General features: G+C 44.5%; 1 protein-coding gene across 4 annotated transcripts in view; it reads right to left on the reverse strand.

Moving 5' to 3' along the window:
- The window catches only part of LARS2 (leucyl-tRNA synthetase 2, mitochondrial), a 165,808-nt gene that overhangs the window by 68,441 nt on the left and 77,692 nt on the right, over positions 1-19,675 (reverse strand). For all 4 annotated transcript variants that reach the window (XM_070237846.1, XM_001500836.5, XM_023620580.2 and 1 more), the window contains exons 7-8: positions 19,289-19,432; positions 1,686-1,793 (exon numbers count right to left, since the gene is read on the reverse strand). In XM_070237846.1, the coding sequence (XP_070093947.1) occupies positions 1,686-1,793; positions 19,289-19,432 (252 nt within the window). The remainder of the gene's footprint in view (positions 1-1,685; positions 1,794-19,288; positions 19,433-19,675) is intronic.

Consider the following 19,675-nt stretch of genomic DNA (forward strand, 5'->3'; position numbering starts at 1 on the left):
CCAGACTTGGGGCCACAGAGCACAGCCACACGGCCCTGCACCTACAGGACTGAGAGCATTCCTTCCCCTGGGACATCTCACTCTCAGGCGGTCCAGGAATGAAGATAAAAACACTTTCATAATAAAATCTTGGGCAAGGGAGAGAACATAGAAGACACTCCAGGTACAGCAGCCGAGTGACTCAGAGAACCACATCCTTCACCCTGGTTGAGAAGCAAAAGGCCTTCGACATGGGGACCAGACGCAGTCTAATGCACGGGACCCCAAAAGAGATGGCCTGGAGAGTCTGAACAAAAGGCACAGCTGGACTGAATTTCAGAAATCTCACCACCTCCTCGGAAAATTGGGAGGAGGAAAGCTCAGTTTGGGATCTGTTTTCCAAGGTTCTCAAAGTGCATACTCCCTTATGGGGGTCTTCCCCCGTGTGCAGTTGGGGTGCTTCCCACGTGTGCAGTTGGGGTGCTTCCCAAGTCTGCAGTTGGGGGGCTTCCCACGTCTGCAGTTGGGGGGCTTCCCATGTCTTCAGTTGGGGGGCTTCCCACGTGTGCAGTTGGGGGGCTTCCCACGTCTGCAGTTGGGGGGCTTCCCATGTCTTCAGTTGGGGGGCTTCCCACGTGTGCAGTTGGGGGGCTTCCCACATGTGCAGTTGTGGGGCTTCCCACGTCTGCAGTTGGGGTGAGGTGGATCACTTTTGTGAGGAGATGGCACAGGGAATCGTGAGCTCAGTGACAAGTGGCAGGTGCTCAGTAGACACCAGATATGGCTGTCAGTAGGAAAAGGTCTAGAAAGGTAGGTCAACTTTGTCTCTTGGCTGCTGTTTCCTCCTCCTAAAGGTTACAACTGAGATTAAGGTGAGGGAAGGATTTGGAGCTACATGAATAGGGTGCAGAAGTCTTGATTAGAGAAGGAGAAATCAGAAGGATAATAAAGAAGACCCAGGTAGGCAATCACAATAGAACAACTGTCTAGTCGGTAGAGACAAAGAGTTGAGTTTGAGGGGCAACTTCTAGAGCAGGTGGGTCTGCAGTAGCGACCTTTCAGCAGTTTCTGCAGCAGGTCACCTCTTTTGAACCCTGGGTCAGCACACAGTCCTCCACAGCGTTACGTCTGCCTTGTTCTGAAACGGTGTCACAGTTAGCCTCGGCTCCAGTGGCTTTTAACCTGATTTGTGACATGAACCCCCTGAGAACACAACGAGAGTTATGGACCCACTGCTTGGGAAAATGCTCACACAAACACTCTGCCCAGAACTTCAAGGAGTTCGTGGACCCCCAGAAGATCGTCTTTATCTGCGCTGTCCAATATGGTAGCCAGCAGCAATGGAGCACTTGAAATGTGGCTAGGGTGTGCCGAAACCACAAAATATAACAGATTTCAAAGACTTCATACTAAAACAAGAATGTAAACTATTACCTAAATACTTTTTATTGATCGCATCTTAAAATGCTAATATTTTGGATAGGATGGATTAAATAAAACGTTATTAAAATTAATTTCACCTGTTTCTTTGCACTTTTAAAAAATGTGGCTACTAGAAAATTTGAAATTACGTATGTAACTCACAATATCTTTCTACTGGACAGCATTGTTGTAGAGTCCCAAGTTGCTGGTCTATTCAAGGAGTTCTAAAAATGCAGAAGGGGCTTTGTGAGCATTAATTGCTAGAGATGTCATTGCTCCATCACCTTTAATGTGAAGTCCAGATGGCAGCCCACACAGTCCCCGATCCAGTGGGCCTGCATGCCTTTTATTCCATACCATTCCGGAAGGTCTGCCAACGCATCCTGCATGGCCTGTAGGAAGAAAAGGAGAACGGAGAGGTAGATGCACGAAGCTTATTTAAGAGAAAGCAGACAGTTGGGGCTTGCTAAGGTAGGACAAGTGGCGACACTGAAGGAGGCTCAGAATTCAGCCGTCTTCTCGTTCACTTGCCAATCAGAGGAGCACAGCAAATGTCAGACACAGATGCACTACTGTCACATTGCTTTGTGTAAACATCTGCTATTAGAAGCGCACAGTTATTTTCCTTGTTATTTGTCTACTTTTAATCCTAAATTCCTATAGAAGGGAAGCTTTTCAATAAATTATTCTCTTTGGTCTCAAGCACATGCCAGCCCTTATCACTTGAGGATGAGACACATTCCTTCAACAGATGGATTTAAAAGTAAATCATATATTTGTAATGTGGAGGTTCCAATGTTAAATTACTAATTGTATTATGGCTAATTCAGGCAACAGAATGATGCTCTATTTGTCTGGTGTTTCGTAACTCATAAAGTGCTCTCCTCACACACTCTGGTAAGGTGGCTCACTGTCAGATCAGTGAACTCATGTTGAGAGAGGTTATCGCTCTCTCATGCAAGGCTGCAAGAACGGACAAGCCAGGACCAGACCCCAGACTTACTAACAGAATTCTCTCCCCTACAGTGCAGAGATTCTTACTCTACTGTGTGACAAACAACACAGAGCATCTTCCATACCTGTCATCTAGCTAGCTGTCCATTCTCATCTATCTAGGAGAGTCTGGAAGCTTTTGAGATTCAGAAATTTCTTCTGAGGCAGAAATTGTGGATAATGGACACCATCAAGCTGACCAGCAATGTGTTCGTTCATTTGTTTATTCCACCAGAATGTATTAATCACCCACTCCTGCACACCAGGACGTCACCCAGGCACTAGGGGCCTGGGCATCCCCAAAGCAGGATGTACCCGAGGCCCTAACATGAAGGTTAAACAATGCACGAATGAAGTCTGCTGCTATTAGTCGTTAACTGATCAAAATTCAATGTCAAATGCAATTAGCATCAAAGGAGCTGGGACACGGTTTGTGGAGATGAGTCAAGGGAAAAGGTTAATAGTGGGAAGGTAGGGAAGAAGAGGAACAGAGTGGAAAATAGGGCGAGATACAGAAGAGGCGGTGGGTGGACCACAGCCAAGGAGAAGGAAAGTCACAGAGGGCAGGTGAGTGAGGAAAGAGAAGCTCCGAAAAGAAAAGCAAGCCAGGAAAAAGCAGCAGAATTTGAGAGCAGAAGTAGGGCAGAGAGGTAACGGAGAGATGGGGGCCAGTGAGGATAGGAAAACTGACAGAGGAGAAAATTGTATCGTGTGTGGTGTCCAAGCGCCACAGTGGCTGCCGACAGTCAGGTGCAATGAACTGCCGCAGCAATGCAAGGCACGGGGCTACCGCCTGGTCAATAACAGGGTGAGCCTTCCCAACGCAGGGCTGTCGATCTTGAGCAATGAGCAAAGGAATGAGGGGCCAGCGCTACGCTTACATTAAAACAGAATCAGACGTGTGTGCACACTGGAAGAAGGGAGCACTGGAAAGCCTTGGTGGGGGTTTCAAGTTGTCCCTTTAACAGAGCATCACACTAAGGCTTAACAAAGGTAGGTCCTCTCCCTTTCTGCTACCAGCGAACCTGGCGACAGGACACTCAGCACAATCCTCAACGCAGAGACCCGACGACCCTGCTGGCGTTCATAGGTCATGGTCAACAAAGTGATCCTAGGGTTCTCCCATTTCTGGACTGTTACTCAAGAAAGAGTATGAGGAAATGTAAACAAATAGAAACTTTAGGTATTTTAAAGTCTACCTGGTCACTTGAAAAGGAGATCCATGAAAACCAAATAGCTGGTAAAGAAGATTCAAAAAAATTTAAGTTTTGATAATTCAACATGATTTTTGCTTAAAACACTTTATGATGTTGATGAAACGATATTCTGCTGGGTGTGCTTGCCAAACCTCCCAGGGTAGGATCAAGGGAATCTAGGATTGCAGTTTTAAGTAAAATAAGAAGCAGATCAACAGGTGCTAATGCCACACATATGTTCCAGTTTCTTGTGACTGTGACAAGGCTTTCCATAGGAAATATAAATACTTTATGGTTACAGATACAGTTGCCCAACAGGACCATTATGTGTCTGTATTTGCCTGGGTGAAAAACGACTTTTGAAAAGGTGATTGTTCATTAAGCTTCAACTAAAGCAGCTTGCTGTCAGTTTCTCAAAAATACCAAGCCTGCCTCATGGCCTTGGCACGTGCTATGGTCTTGCCTGGGAACACCATTTCCTCAGCTTCTCTATGGCAGCTGCTGAATCTCAGCCTAAATGTCACCACCTGAGAGGCCTGCCCTTGCCCCCTGGTCTACAGCAGGGGCTCCTGTCATTCTCCTCTTTGCTCTTCACCCTATCCAGAATTGTTCATCTCCTCTTAGATCTGCTTGCTTGCTTGTTTATGGTCTGGCTCATCCTCTGAGAGCAAGGATCAGGCTCAGTTTCTTTCACCACTCAGCACTTACAGTTACTCAGCACTTATAGTTCCTGATATATAGTAGCCACTTTGAATACATAAAAAAAAATGAATAAATGAGAACCGGGCCTCTTGCCAAGGTAACATAGAGAACAACCCTTTTCCCACCTCTTCTTCCCTGCTGGTAATGAAGAGGAAGCCCGCCTCTAAAATCTGGAACAGTCAAGGCTCTGGTTTCAGTAGACCTGTCCCAGGGGTCACACTGCTGACTGTGGACAGGTGGCCTCGTCCTCCCAGAGCAGACATCCAGCAGTGGGCCCCTTGACAGTCTTTCAGTTTCACTGGTGTCCCTTTCTTTCCTTCCCTCAAGGGATCTCAAGATGGCTCAATCCCATGATTGTAAGTCTGCAAGCTTTCTACTTTAAGAGAAAGTTACAAAAGGCAAAAAAAAAAAGGTGATACCAGATTTACTTTTAAATGTGACTTCTGAGGGGTTTACAAATCACTCATGGTGGTGACTGTAGTCAGTATGAGATCTTGACTCATCAAAGAAAAGTTAAATTATATTCCAGATGTAGTTTACATGTATGTAGTTGGATACTAATTCTTTGGAAACTAACCACATACATAAAGGGTACAGATGAAACTCAGCTAACTAGAATACTAACTTGATCGAAAGAGCCTGTTCCCAACTCATTCAGATAAACAACAGTTTCTGCACACTTTCCCTTCCTGGCTGACATAAATGCAACATGAATTTGCCGAGCTATATATGCACGTAACAGTTTAAGAATGCTGGAAAACAAATACTAGAAACACGAAGAAGTTTCTGTTACTGTCAACACAGACTTGAAAAGTTGAACAACTAATTTTAGCATGACTCAGAGGTTAATGGGAGTTCTTGGATTTGAGCTTTAGTATACTCTCTTAAAGATGCATAAGAGAGAAAAATGACTCAGATGGTAAGAATTGCAATGTACATACTTCATTTAAAATAAGGATTTCCTAGAAGTAAGTTTTTTCAAAGAAATCAGCCGCTTGGAAATTGGAAAATGGGGGGTGGGATCTTAATTATGAATGAATCATGTGCCAAAGTTTCCATTTACCTGTCAACTTCAATTACAAAATGGCCACAAAATTTGTACAAAATTACAAAATGAGCTCCTACATAGGAGACATTGTGTTTGGTGTAATAAAAGGCGCCAGGAAATCCAGAGGACACAGGAACATGGTGGACTGTCCTATGAGGGTTCAGTCAGCAAAACCCAGGAAACTCCATGGGTCAAACAGCCCAGGTATTTCAACAGGTAAATTGTAAGAAAAAGAAAGGGATGAAGAGGGAAATCTGTAGGTTAAGACACTTAAAAGCCATTATCAAATTAAAAAAAGCGAGGGTAAGGATAAACCACTGTGTCTAGGGAGGCATGTTTAGGTGATAAAACTATAGACAAATGTAAGGAAGTAATTACTCTAAAAATCAGGAGAGTGGCTACTTTGGGGGCAAGGGAGGCAGTTTATTATGGGAAGGGGCATATGGAAGGCTCTGGAGTGCTGGCAAAATTCAATATCTTAACCTATAAGAGCAACTGCTTTAAAAGAATTCAACAACCTATATATTTGTTTTATATGGTTACCTGCATTTAATTTTACAATAAAAATGTAAAAACAAAACAAAAACTTACTGCTAAGTTTGGTATTGTATAGGTCACAACTCTTAATCCCACAATGCTCCCAGAGAGGATGGCATAGGCAAAGGCTGGCCTGTGATCTCTCAGACTCAACTGCAAACTCTCTGGTTTTTCTTTATAGCCCACCAGGCCTGGAGCCTAGAATTGTGCCTTATACTGGGCAAATGCTCATTAAATCCCATTTACTTCCCTCTGCTCAGGGAAGAGAACCATAGAGCAGTACCGCAGAGCCAGAGACCCAGCGTCTAGGAAGGGAGGGCACACCTACTGTAGAACACTTCCTGCATGCCAGGCACTGTTATGGATGCTGCCTCCTTTAATCTTCACAACAGCACAAGTCAAGTAGTAGCATCTCCACCTTGCAGATGAGGAAACAAGTCTAAGAAGTTTTCCCTAAGTCACCCCACAACTATGGGGTGGAACTGAGAAAGCACTTGACGCAAGGTGTTATCTGACTCCTCAGTTCACATTCATTTCTATACGCTACTATGCAATTACTACTTTGCAACAGTAGTTAAATTCAGCTTTTCCAAATCCATAGCTCAGATAGTTTTAGCTTATTATTCTCTAACTTAGAAGAGGCACTTATTAGAGATCTGCTTGCTTCTATTATCTTATTTATATTTTTAATTTATTCTTGGAAGGAGGACTCTGCTTATAGAATCACAGGGCTGAGGTTGTCATCAAAATTCCCTTTCTTTATAGATGAGGACACAGAGGCCGTGAGAGGTTTAGCCATCTGCCCAACACCACTTAGCTAACTGGAGCCAGGCCCCAAACTCACGTCTCTTAGTTCATTACTTAGCCTTCATTTAACTACAATGCATCTTCCTGATAACTTTTCTCCCCAATGGCATAGTCAGCTTCTATTGTATAGGCTGCTCAGCACCTGAAGTCTCTTCTTTCTTGGGGGGAATTGCACCACCAACTATGGAAGCTTGAAAGGAGATACTTTCCCCATCTGACTCTCTTCCCCTGTAGAAGCTAAACTGCGTAACCAATCATAGGCTCAGTGCAGTCTTGGAACACTGAGGGGTGACCCAGGGGCACAGGGTCAACTGGTTTAAATGCCATACCAGAATGAGAGGCTGGAGACGCTGGTACCAATGGAAGCAAATGGCTTACCCAGACCATTCCTAGGGCAAGATCTTAGCAGCGTCCTTGTTCTCCCGATTCCTGCCTAAGCCTGGGTCTCTAGCCTTCCCCTCCAACTCTGAGTAACCTGATCTTCTGATCAATTCCTTTTTGGCTTAAGTTAACCAGAGTAACTTTATGTTGTTTGCAACCAAGTTTCCTAACTAATATCAATAGACTAAAAAAGTTTAAACATCCTGATGTATATCTATATTAGCTGAAACTGTACTCTCATGATATCATTGTAGCCAAAGTGCAAAATCTTGACTATATTAATATGTTAATAAACTATGAATATTCTGATAAAATTATGCATTATAGAAAGCTTTTCAATTTATGGAGCAACTTAGGGGGTCTTAATGCCAAAAAACATGTAAATAGTGTATTATAAACTTTGAAAATGACCCACAGCTCTTCCTCTCCAATGATCAATAAGATTCCATCTAACTCCCAGGCAAACTTCCATGTGGTCTCATGGGATCTGATGTCTTTTCCATCAGATAAAACCCACAGTACATGATGTGAAGATGAGGTCCATCTCTCACTCTACCCTTCCCTGCCACAGAAAATTCGGAGTTGACAGCGTCCAATTCTGACAGCAGGTTACATCCCCCCCTTCCCTTGCGTTACTGAGCTGCTAGTATAAAGCCCTCTGGTGGTGTTTTTCTTCTAGGTTGAATTGTCAACGCTGGAGTACTTCTTGTGGAGGTACTTTGCTTAAAATATTCAGATCTCAGTGAGGATAAAAGATTCAAATAGAATGAAATGTGAATGTTTTGATATGTTAATTATGGGGGGGGGAACCAGCTTGCTTAAAACCTTACCAATCTATGGATATTTTTAAAAACCAAAAGAAATTTAAAAACCAAACCAAATGAAATCAACATCTTGAGAACAACCCAGCAAGCCCTCTTTAGACCATGCTGTAAAATGGACTCATTATCCATGGCTGATTTCTGATGACCAGGCTCTAGAGAGCACCTGCCCGACAGCTGCAACAGCCTCTCCCGCATCCCTGGGCTGGCCCAGCATGTCTCCACCAGGACAGGAACGACGCGGTGAGTATTTACAGTGCAACAGTCCTTCCATCCAAAGAGGTGTTTCTATTGTTTGTTTGGGGTTTTGCTGAGATTATATCCTTCCTCCTTTTTCTGGTGCTGCAATTACAGTGATAGAGGACAGTATTCATCTCACGTCCTTACATTTGGTAAACAGTTGGCAGTGCCTCCCTTCCCCACCCTGGCAAACCTCAATTTACAGGAATCTTACAGGTTCACAGAATCCTAAAACCTGAGGAAATAGTAGGTTTTGAGACTCTTTTAAAGTGCTAACAAAACCCCCTTTCAAATGAAATCTGAGGGAACCCAATACACAAGAGCTGAAAGCTAAATTATTCTAGGAGATGTCCTGCTTTCTCTTCTTAGCCCTCTCCATCAACTCCCAACACTTGGGCACAATTTGGAAACCATTAATTTATTCAACTTCCCCCATTTAATAAATGAAAAAACGGCTAACTCAACAAGTCAACAGCAGATCCCAAATAATGAATTATCCAGATCTTCTAATTGTTCTGGGACCACTGTGTTTAGTTTTCAGGTATCTTTATGTAAATTAAACAAAAGACAAATTCTTCCATATGCAAAACCTAGAAATTAATAATGTGAATGGGCTTCTCATTCAATTTTTACAAATAATTACTGTATTTAATATTCATCTGAAGTCAAATTGTAAAGTTTCCCTGTGGTTATTATTTAGCATATATAGAACTACTGTGGTTTATGAAAGGACCTTGTAATCATTTTGGGTAGGACAGATCTGAAAAGACAGTCACTGTTGCTTTATAGGTACTCCATCTGAATGAAGATGCTTTAAGAAGTTGAAACAGAACTGTACATCAATGAGTCTGAACATGAGTCGGTGTTTAAGAACATGAGCCATTAGGAGATGGGCTGAAGCAAACAGCCAGTCAAAAAGGCTTTAGTAATACAAAATGTAATCAGGAATAAGAAAGAGAAAGATTAAAACTAAAAAGCTGGGGATAAAAAGGATTTGATATAACATGGCTAATCTGACTCTCTCTTCAAAGAAGCAGAAATAATGCCAGGAATAAATCGAAACTTCCCAAGAGAGGACAGTACGTGAGCTAAAGCATTAAGAACAGGTGCAAGAGGACCACAAATAAGGATTCTAGAAGTGGTTTTAGAAACATGATACATTTTAGAAGACTTTGGTAAAAAAAACTTTAGGCAAACTGAGAAATACCGACCTTTTAAAACAAGTGGATTTATTAGCTACTAAAGGAAGAGTTGAGAAACCTTGAGAGCTGGACATAGATTTGAGACAGAATGGAAGAGACAAGATTTAATGAGATTTAATTAAAATGGACACTTTTTAAAAGCTTAACACTTAACCTACTTCTGAATAAGTATGATTTGATTAGCAATTATTTTGAATTATAATTTGTATATATTTTTTCTAAAACTTATTCTTGTTGCCAAGATTTTTTAATTCTTTTTGTGTTTGGAATCATTTCAACGCAATCGCTCCAAAGACACAGCATATATTTGAGTTGTAAAAAAGGAAAATCAATCCTGACAGCATAAGATGTTTAAAAAATCTAGATGTCCCCTCTAGAATACTCTAGAGGAATAAACTCTCTCACACACTAGTCTCCCACTCCTGCTTTGACTCTGGCATGAAGTTATGCATGAAGATTTATACATTTAAAAAGCTCATTTGGCATGATGTTTACCTCCCTCTGACAGACCCTCTCTTCTGAAATGTGATGTGTATTTCTAGCAAAATCCACTTGTTGTGCCATCTCAATGCAAAACATTTATTTACAAATACGGTTGTGCTATCCAAGAGTTTTGATTCTTGTGAAGGTGCTGTTAACTCAGACAGGAAATAATCAGGTTTGAGCAAGGCATCGTGCTAAGGGTGTATGACTTGCCAGCAAGGTGTGGATTCACGGGACTGCAGGGGCAAAAGGAAAAGAGGCACCAAGCAGCCCATGCACCAAACAGCCCACACATACATCAGATGCACATCTCAGAGCCATGTGAAAGAGAAGGACAAACCAAGTGCTATTAAATAGCTCCCAAACAGCTGGAAAAAACGGAGTGTTTCCGAGTACAAGCTTCAGGGACGGCCCCAGTGCATGCTTTGTGGGAGAGGATGTGATGAAGGGAAGCAGGATGCTGTGGTAGCAGCCAATTTGGCTGATCTCTTCTTATTCATATCCATATATTAACTCAGGCCACAAGTACCAGTCTTTTCTTCCTCTTCTGACCCAGGTAATCCACTCTTTCAGAAGCAGAATGGTTCTAATTCTACTAATCCAAGAGATGGTGACTACAGTTTCTGAAATGTCACCACCACGCTCCTAAGAATGCAGATACCAGAGGACAAACTCTCCAAAGGACAGAGCCACCTGTCTGATGAGATGGGTTCTGATTCCCAGAGCCCACCCTCGTGACCTCAGTGCCCCTAGGTCAACAGGACAAAAGAGAGGCCATAACTGCTCCCCACAGGAGGGGAAAGAGTAATTAAATGGCTACATCTTGGGTACTCAGCCCAATCTGCAGCACTGGGCCGGCCTTGCCTGAAAAGGAGGTTTTGTTTCAGGAAAGAAGAGTCTTGGCAGCAAGACTTCAAGCTTTTATTGGTCTAATCAAGAAAAACAAAATGGGGACAGCAGTCCCAGGGGACGTTCTGCTCAATTACCTTCGAGTTGGAAGGCTGCCTATAAATTAAAAACTTGCAAGAACATAAGACTATCCCTTTCCAAGACACTCAGGTCTAAAGAAGATGTGTAAATAAATGCTGACATAACCCTGCTGTCAGGCTGTTCTATGATAATCAAAATGATAATTATCATTATGGAAAATTTGGAAAAGAGAGAAAAGGATGAAGAAAAATAACAATTACCCACAATCAATTTAAGCACTGAAGGAGATCACTATTAATATTTTGTTCTATATCCTTCCATCCTACTTACATCTCATCTTCCATTGATTCTAAGATGCACATTTCCCCACAAACTCTGAAACCAAGACATGTCTTACAATCAATGGTATCTTTGATTGACAGCATTTTTCTTTCTTAGTGGAGCATGAAATTTAAAATATCATGTGTAAGAACTGATAAAATATAGTATGAGTGTGCGTACTTGTGTACACTTTTTTTTTTTACACAGTTAAGATCATGCTGTTCATATACTCTTTTTAAAATACTAGAGTTTGCATTTTACCAGAGTTCACAACTTATATAGCTCTAGGAGGGATCAAATCTCTATTTTAAGCAAATCTGACCCTCAGAATTAGCCATGCTGGAACAGTAAGCAAAATATATAAAGAAATGAGAAGATACTGTGGAAAATTCTCCCTTTCCATAAGAGGATCCTTTTTTTGAAAAACAACAAAACAATGTAACGGGCTATGTCTGTATCTGTTAATGACGGTTTGCCTCCTTAATGCAGTGGCAGCCACTGGATCAGTCTCACTGTTCTCCAGGCAGCTGGGCTCAGAAGGCCCTGGAGTAAGGACAGGGCGCTGGAGCAGAGAAGAATGACACAAAGCCTGACACTGCTCCAGCTCTGAGGCCAACGAGACAATTCCAACTAGAAAACCTCTAATTACCGTACTTTCCATTACCTGGCCATTTGTGCCCTCTCCCTGGACCTATTCCATTTCCTAACTTGCTAATGCCCTGCCTTCCTGCAACATACACCTGCCAACTGTCTGCCGTCTGCAAGTGGTTCTTGGAAATGCTTGGTTGCTTGAGAACTAGTGCTCAAGGGCAGGTGGAAAGGACACAGGCCTGGGACTGAGCAGACCCAAGCTGGGTGCTGGCTTTCCTGGGCTTGGGGGCCTCAGTTATAAGATGAGGAATGGGCTGGGTCAGTCATTTTCAAGGAGACCTCAGCTGGCAATCAGCCCCCTGAGGAACAGGAGGAGGGCAGGGTGTGGGCTGCTTAAAATAAAGCAACACCTTACCCTTTTATTTTAATTCGTTTTTAGACATCATATTGATTTTGTAATTTCAAGCAGCAGTAAAGGCAAGCATGAGGGGTTTTTTTGTTTGCTTCTATGTTTTTCAGATCAGGGCAGAGATTTAAAAGCACGAGAAACTCTCTCAGGCAAATGTGGGGGAAGCTGTGCAATGCTCTCTCAAGTTCCTTTCAGCTTTGAAATTCAAATGACCCCCTAAGCTAAAGAGGTTCATGGTGATACTCATAGCCCTCCCCAGCCCACCCAGGGCCTCCCCTACAAGGGGCTAAGAAATCTCCTTCCTCCCAGGGAGCCCAGGCTCACGCCTCGAGAAGGAAGGAGGCCTTCACACTCCAAAAGGGCCAGGGTTTAAGGGCAAGACACAATATTCAGTTCTGTCTTCATTCTTTCCCAATCAAATTGACAATTTATTTTCTTTTCAATATAGCATAAGAAGTATATTATTAATTTATTCCTCCCATTTTCCCTTTGCAGTCAGTCCTCTTTTCTTGAAAATAAAAACAAAAGACAAAGGAAACCTTCCTGTTTGCAATGCCTGTGTGCCGACCTGGAGACCGTGCGTTCCCTTCACAAGTTCTCTTTCATCCTCCCGCTCGGGAGTGGGTGTGCAGGCACAGCTGTCTTCAGTCCCTGACGGGAGGGATGGCAGGGTGGGAAAGAACTCAGGGGTGAGGGAAACAAGGTGGTTATAGAGAACTGACCTAATAGCCACATACAGATGCGGTTAGGCATTGATGGGGGACATCCCGGAGGCAGGCAGGAAGACACCGCATTTAGGGAAAGGAAATCTAACTGCCTGTATCATCTAGAAACACCATGGGTTCCCAAATCCAGAGCTGGGACCCAGCCCTGCACCAACTCTGGTGAACTTTTCCAGGCAGAAGTCCCCTCTATGGCCTGCTCAGAGCCAGCCAGCTGCCTCCTCCCGGCAGTGTTGCCTTCACCCCCAGCTGGCAATGAAGCGCCTGCTCCCTCGGCTGTGGCAGTGGTGGGGACACAAGTCTCCTGGTCCACTCCAGGCAGCCTCTGGCTGGCCTGGGAAGTGCCGGGGAAATGTCAGCCTCACGTCGCCTACTTTCCTTCTGCTACTGCCCCCTCCCACCTCCAGAAAGGCCTCCTTGTAACAACTCCCACCTCTGCCCCTTGGCACCAGCGGATGGTTAATCACCCTGAGGAGGGCTGAGAGGATAGGACAGAAGGCGGAGAACTGAGATCAATTCATAGCTTAGGAGAGAAAAGATTCTGTAGAGGCCGGGAACATAGAGAACAGAAAGAAGTAAGAGATATTACGTAAGAAGGAGGAGAATTTAACAATTAATTAGCTTGTGAGACAAGGAGTCAAACCAGATCCCAGGGACGGGAGCAGTCCCTTGTTTCCAAAAGAAGAGACGGGGGGTGTGGGGGAGAGTTCCAGAAGGAATATGGCTCGCTTGGTTCCTCTGAGGGTGTGTCTGGCATTGCTCTCAATCCCAGGGTCCAGAGCCTGTATGGAGTCTGCCACTCCTACCACTCAGAAGCTAATAACATATTTTTAAAAGGGGAGAAGGACAAGGCCACCCTCAGCCCTGACTAACCACAGCGGGGCATGGTGGGGACAAATGCAATGACAGCTTTAAAGCCACAGGGCTTTTCAGAGAAAACCCTCACAGTAGGCAAACCCAAGCACTCTCATCATTAAATCTGGTCCTGGTCTGTCCTCACAGCTTTTTATCCCAACAGCCCTGCAGAGAAGCTGACAGCTCGTTAAACGTCTCTCACTTGCTCCTCTTGGTTCTCAGAAGCTTTGCCTCCTCAGGCAACATCTAATTTGGGTGGGTGTGCACAGCCACCACGTGAAGGCCCAGGATGCAAACACAGGAGGAGGCACTGGGGCGAAGGGTCTTTCTTGGGGGCCAGCAGCAGGATGGGGCCAAGCCGTCAAACCTCACCCACCAATCCCTTTGCAAAGCTTCCTGCACCGCGCAGGGCTGACTTGGTTGTTGTTCCGGAGAGGCATTTCCTGGTACTACCTGTGAGCCAGCCTCTGTTCTGGGGCGGAGAGAGGATCTGAGGGTAGGAGCAAAAAGGCAGGCAACAGGCCCAATTTCTAGGAGACACCAACATGCTTTCACAAGCAACTCAAGGCCTCAGGATTGAGATGAGGGTGCCCAAGAGTGCATATTCCACAATGCAGGGACTCTTAAGCACCCAGGGGCACCTGCTGGGGACTGGATCCTTGCACCACTGCTCCTCTGTGGCTGTCTTTCTGCTCCAGCCTCCTCTTCCACCTCCCCAAAGAGCTCTTGTCATAAACCTCCCTTCCTGTCCCTGACCTCGCCTCTCCAACCCCATATTTTCACTCTTTGCAGGCTCAAACAAGACCAGTGTGTTCTGGTGAAGGCACCTCTACTTTACCCGTAAGCTCAGAGGTGAAATCAGGGGAGGAGATGCACAACGAGGCAGGGCAATGGGGGGCTTGTTACCGCCCATGCCTCTGGCTTGCATAAGGGCTCACTGTTGCCCCGCTGCTTCTCATCAGCAGAAATTCTACTTGGAAATACTTATGAAGCGTGAAGTTTCCTGCATGACATTCTGCGCTTCCTATCTTTCATCACCTCCTCAGTGATACCTCCTGGGACCATGGGGCAGACCTGGGCCTCCTCCCCTTCACCTCCCCTGCACTCTCCTGCAGCATGACTGCAATCCCACTGGGCTGTGACCACTCATGTCTGCCACTGTCTCCTGCACTAGCCTCCAAGCTCCTTAATAGCAGGGCCCTCAGCTTTTCTCATCTGTATTCTTAGCACCTAGCCCACAGTCTGGCCAGGCACTCAATAACATCTGGGGAAAGAATGAGTGAATTCAGACTACCTGAGAAGCAGTACAGACTACTGGTTAAGAGCTCAAGCACTCGAATTTGAATCTTAGTGCTGCTACTTATTACCAGTGTGAGCCTCAGTTTCTTCTTCAGTAAAATGGGAATAACAAGAGTACCCACCCTCAAAGGATAAGGTGAGAGTTAAATAAGATGGGGTAAGTAGAGGCCCGAGCACTGATCAGATCAGGGGCAAGCAGGCAGGAAACGGAAGGTGAACACAGACTTTGCTCACAGTCCAGCAGTTGCCGGGTAACTCCTGAGAACTTAGAAAATACAACCACCACTTTGGCCTAGGGGTTGACTGAGCACCATCTTAACGCCAAAGAAGAGCAGGGACAGAGTGCCCCTGTGGCTGAGGGCTGCGACGAGGCAGCCGCAGAAATCGAAACCACAAATCTATTAGAAAAGTTCAAACGGGAAGCTGTCTCTCTGTCTCTCCTTCCAGTTGTCACCTGCCGTCAGGAACTGCGGCGTTCCTTCCATCAGACGCTGAATCCCTTTTGCGTTCTGTCCGTACGTCCCCAGTGCAGCCCCTCCCCTTGCCCTCACCTCGCCGTGCTGCCCACAAGATACTCCCACACGGCTCTGCCAAGAGTGATTCATGTTCCTCAGATCCTCCTACTGCAGGTTTTCTTTTTCACAGAACAAGGGGCTGAAACCACTTTTAATGTTTCACAAAGCAAACAATCCTAGGAACTGGGTGAGGAGCGAGGGGAGAAAAAACAAATACGTCACAAACAGCCTTGATAAAGGACTTTCATTTTTCAGGCCTCCCTGTGATTTTCACATCAGGCATCGTCTCTATAATTTGGAAGTTAAGTGAATGAAAGCAGGGCTCCTCCTCAGGCATGCTCCGGAGCAGACCACCAGCTGTCCCTCCCAAAGGCAGCCCTCAGAGCTGCAAAGCCAGACGCAAACACAAAGCTCTAAGGATAACTGTGGCACAGCTCACTGGCCATCCCAGCACCCATTCCCCACCCCCTTCCCCCAACCACCTTGACTATGGAAGGTGAAAAGCTCAAATTTGCTTTCCTAGCCTCCCTTGAAGCCAGAGGTTGCCACATGGCACAACTGGGGCTAACAGAACAGCAGTGGAATTTTGCTTGGGGTTTCTGGGAAAGTTCTTGCTTTTCCAGACAAAAGGAACAGTCACTAGCACTATTCCTTCTGCTTCTTTCTGTATGAACGGAAGGATGATATCTGGAGCTGTACCAGCCATGCAGCAACCATGAGGTGACAAGCAGGAAGGAAAGGCCAAGAGAACCACTGAGATGCCAACTCAGAGCCCTATCCCAGTTCAGTCCCAGCAACTGGGACTTCTTATGTGGGAAAAGTAACCTCCCATTTGTTTAAGCCATCATAACTTGGGTTTTCACTTACTTGCAGCTGAAAGCATTAATAATTGATTCAATTTCTCATCCTTATCAATATAGCAGGACCTCTACACTAATTCAAGACTATTTCTATCATACCAGACTTTAAAGTAGATGTCCTATCTCACTTGATCTTTGAAGTTCTGGACCCATTTATCCAAGCACCTATAATTTTACATCTCTACTCAAATGTCTCACGGCCACTGCAAACTCAAAAGGGTCAGGCTATGTCTCTTCCAGGACTCCCTATCCCAGTAGGTAGCTGAACTATTCATTTACTGTCCAAATCAAGGTCTTTCTTTATGACACCATCTCATACATCTCCTCATTCGATATATTACCAAATTCTACAGACTTCACCATCTGAATATTTTTCTAACCTACCCATTCCTCTCCACTACTCCCACTTAAGTCTAAGTTATGCATGCCTGGACTATTGCAATAGTCTCTGCATCCACACTTGCCCTTCCCACAGCAAATTTATAAAAACACAAATCTGACCATGTCATTCCTTGCCTTAGAATCCTTTAACGGTTTCCCATGGCCCCCAAGATAAAGCCCAAATTCCCTAAGACCTAAAAGGCCTTGCCTGATCTGGCCCCCAACCACCTCTCTAGCCCTATCTTGAGTCTCTCCCTTGGGCTCTCTCAGTTTCATTCATTAAGACCATCTTTTCCTTTAAGTCCCAGGCCATTTATATAATAGATGCCTCTGGCTTATCTCCTAATTCCAACATTTGGATCATCTCAGGATATATTTTTATTGGGCTGCCTTTTTTTTTTTTTCTTGATTATGGGTCACAATTTCCAGCTTCTTTGCAAGTCTAGTAATTTTTTATCATATGCTGGACATTACAGATGAACTCAACCTTGTAGGGAGTCTGGATTATGATGTCCCCCTTTAAAGGCATTAAGTTTTGTTATGAAAGTTCCTTTTGAAACTGTCAGGCTTGCTTTTATTTCTTATTAAGGTGAATCTATTTTGATTTTCTGCTCAGTCCTAGGGTGTCATCCATATTTCTAATATATGGCCTTTTGGGGGTTTCAACCACCTACCTTTGGCTGGAACATAACTCCAAGGTCTCCTAGCACGGGGCAGCACCCTGGTATCTCTGTTCTGCTCTCAGTCCCATAGCAATCATTTTCTATTAGGCCTTATGGAGTCTTGATCTGTGCATGGGCAGTCCTCAGCCAAGGACCTGCCGTGAACATAGATTTCTGCCTCTCTCTACCATTCCTGTGATACTCCCTCTTCTGATTTTCAGGGCAAACCAAACGCTGACCTCCAAAGATAGCTTTTTCAATAAATCTGCACAGGAGTTCAGCAAGAACCAGGCAAGTCACCATGGTAACTAACCATTTCTGCTGAACAGTTGAAAATTCACAGCTGACAATTTAAAGAATAATGCCCCTCAGTTAGGTTATTACATTTCCAACTAGAGGCAGAGGTCAAAACAAAATAGCTAATTAGGTGGCCTTTCCAATAATGCCTATTACAGAGTCATCTGACAGGTCCCTGACAGGTGACCTGGTATCCCTCCCGGTAATACAGTGGACCCCAACTGTCAGCAGATAGGGGCTCCTACTGCCTGGGGTGTTATAGAAAGCAACATCCTCAGCTTTGTTCTTCTCACTCAGTCTCTCAACATTATTATGTGCTTAAAAGGAGCAAGGCACTGTGTTAACAAGTTCTAATGAGCAGTTTTCCAAATCCATATGCTATTCTCTGCTACATTCTGAATAAATAATAATGGGAAAACAGCCTCATTTGTCTTCTGAGTGAGAAAACTGGAGGTCATATATCCATATGGCACTGGTATTGTGAGTTGTGTACTGCAGTTCTAATTCAGCAAATGTAATTGTAGTGATGGGAAGTTATTTATAACTTTGTGCTCTCTTTGCATATAAGAAGTGCATTATTGGATCTGACCCACAGTCATTTCAGTCCAGTCCCCTACCTCTCACAGAGCGACCAAGGGGCTACTAGGAAAGGGTACAACTATCATTCTCATGGAGACTATCACAGGAAAAAACTACCAAGGAACAACGTCAGTAGCCCTTCATGATGCCTCTACTTTTTCAGATCCTTTTTCTGTCCATTCTTATGCTAAAGAATACAGAGATGATCAAATTACCATGTGAAGTGTCCCTGATTTGTTCTAATCACTCCTCTCTGGAGTTTCAGGGAGAGATCCCTCAATTCCATATCCTGAAACTTGGCAAGCTCAAAGAATATGTTGCACAGAGTTTTTCTGGCATACCCAGAATGGGTTATTTTGCTCAGTCTGCTGGTGATTTAATAAGCAAGCCCTTTCTTTCAAGGGTTGGCTTTGCCTTGAATCCTGGAACACTTAAAGAGCCAGAAGGCACCTTAAGGACCACTTGGTCCCACCCTCTCCTTTTACTGATGAGGAAACTCAGCCCCAGGGACTGGCACCAGTTTACACTGTTAATTAGGGACACAATAAGAGTTAAAATCCAGAGCTTTGGTTCCTGGCTTAGCTCATTTTCACTCTGGCCTTCCCTCACGGAGAACTGCCACCTCTTCATTCTTTTTAGATGGGCTTCTCTGGACTCTCTGAAACGTCATTCTATCTTTCTGGAGGTCTTATAAGAACCATAGAGATGAAGATACTTTTTTTCCCTAGCTTTATTACTGATATAATTGCAGATAAAAATGAATGTTTTTTGGCCTCTACAGCAGTACAATGATGGAGTGCATTGGTCAGCAAACAACGGCTTACAATGACCTCCAGGTGCCATTCTTGACTTACAACTGAGAGACGCAAAACCAGCACCCTCTAAGTGAGTGAGCTGAGGCTCATATGCTTCCTGTCTGCACGCCCATGGAACCAAGAGCCCTTCCTAGGGGCAGTCCCAACAGTGAGGCCCTCCAATACTCGGAAGACCTCAGTGCCTCAGTGTTGCCTGCCAACAAGTATGGCATTAGTGGGGAGCCACCTGGCTGACACTCACCTTTGCATAAGCAGTTGTCTTAATAAACCATTGTCTGAGGTACTTCTGTTCCACCTTTGCTCCAGAACGCCAAGAACAGCCATGTTCATCCACCTGCTCATTGGCAAGCACTGTCTGATCCACTGGGTCCCAGTTAACCAAGGCCTGTTATAATTCAGGAAACAAAATGATGCAATCTGGTGAGTACACTTGATAGGATCACTTTAAGTTTCCTTACACGTGAGAGGGTCTGCAAATACAATATCTCTGCTCTGAGACTGGAGGGCATTTCCTGGGACTACTGCTTGGCAAAGAAACCACTATAAAGCTGTAAAAAGAGAACATGTCAGCTGCCTCTGTGCTTTCATCTTATCAGAACAGGCTTGGAAAGGAAGCCTTTAAGCACAC

The sequence above is a fragment of the Equus caballus genome, chromosome 16, assembly GCF_041296265.1.
Source record: "Equus caballus isolate H_3958 breed thoroughbred chromosome 16, TB-T2T, whole genome shotgun sequence".
NCBI lineage: Eukaryota > Metazoa > Chordata > Mammalia > Perissodactyla > Equidae > Equus > Equus caballus.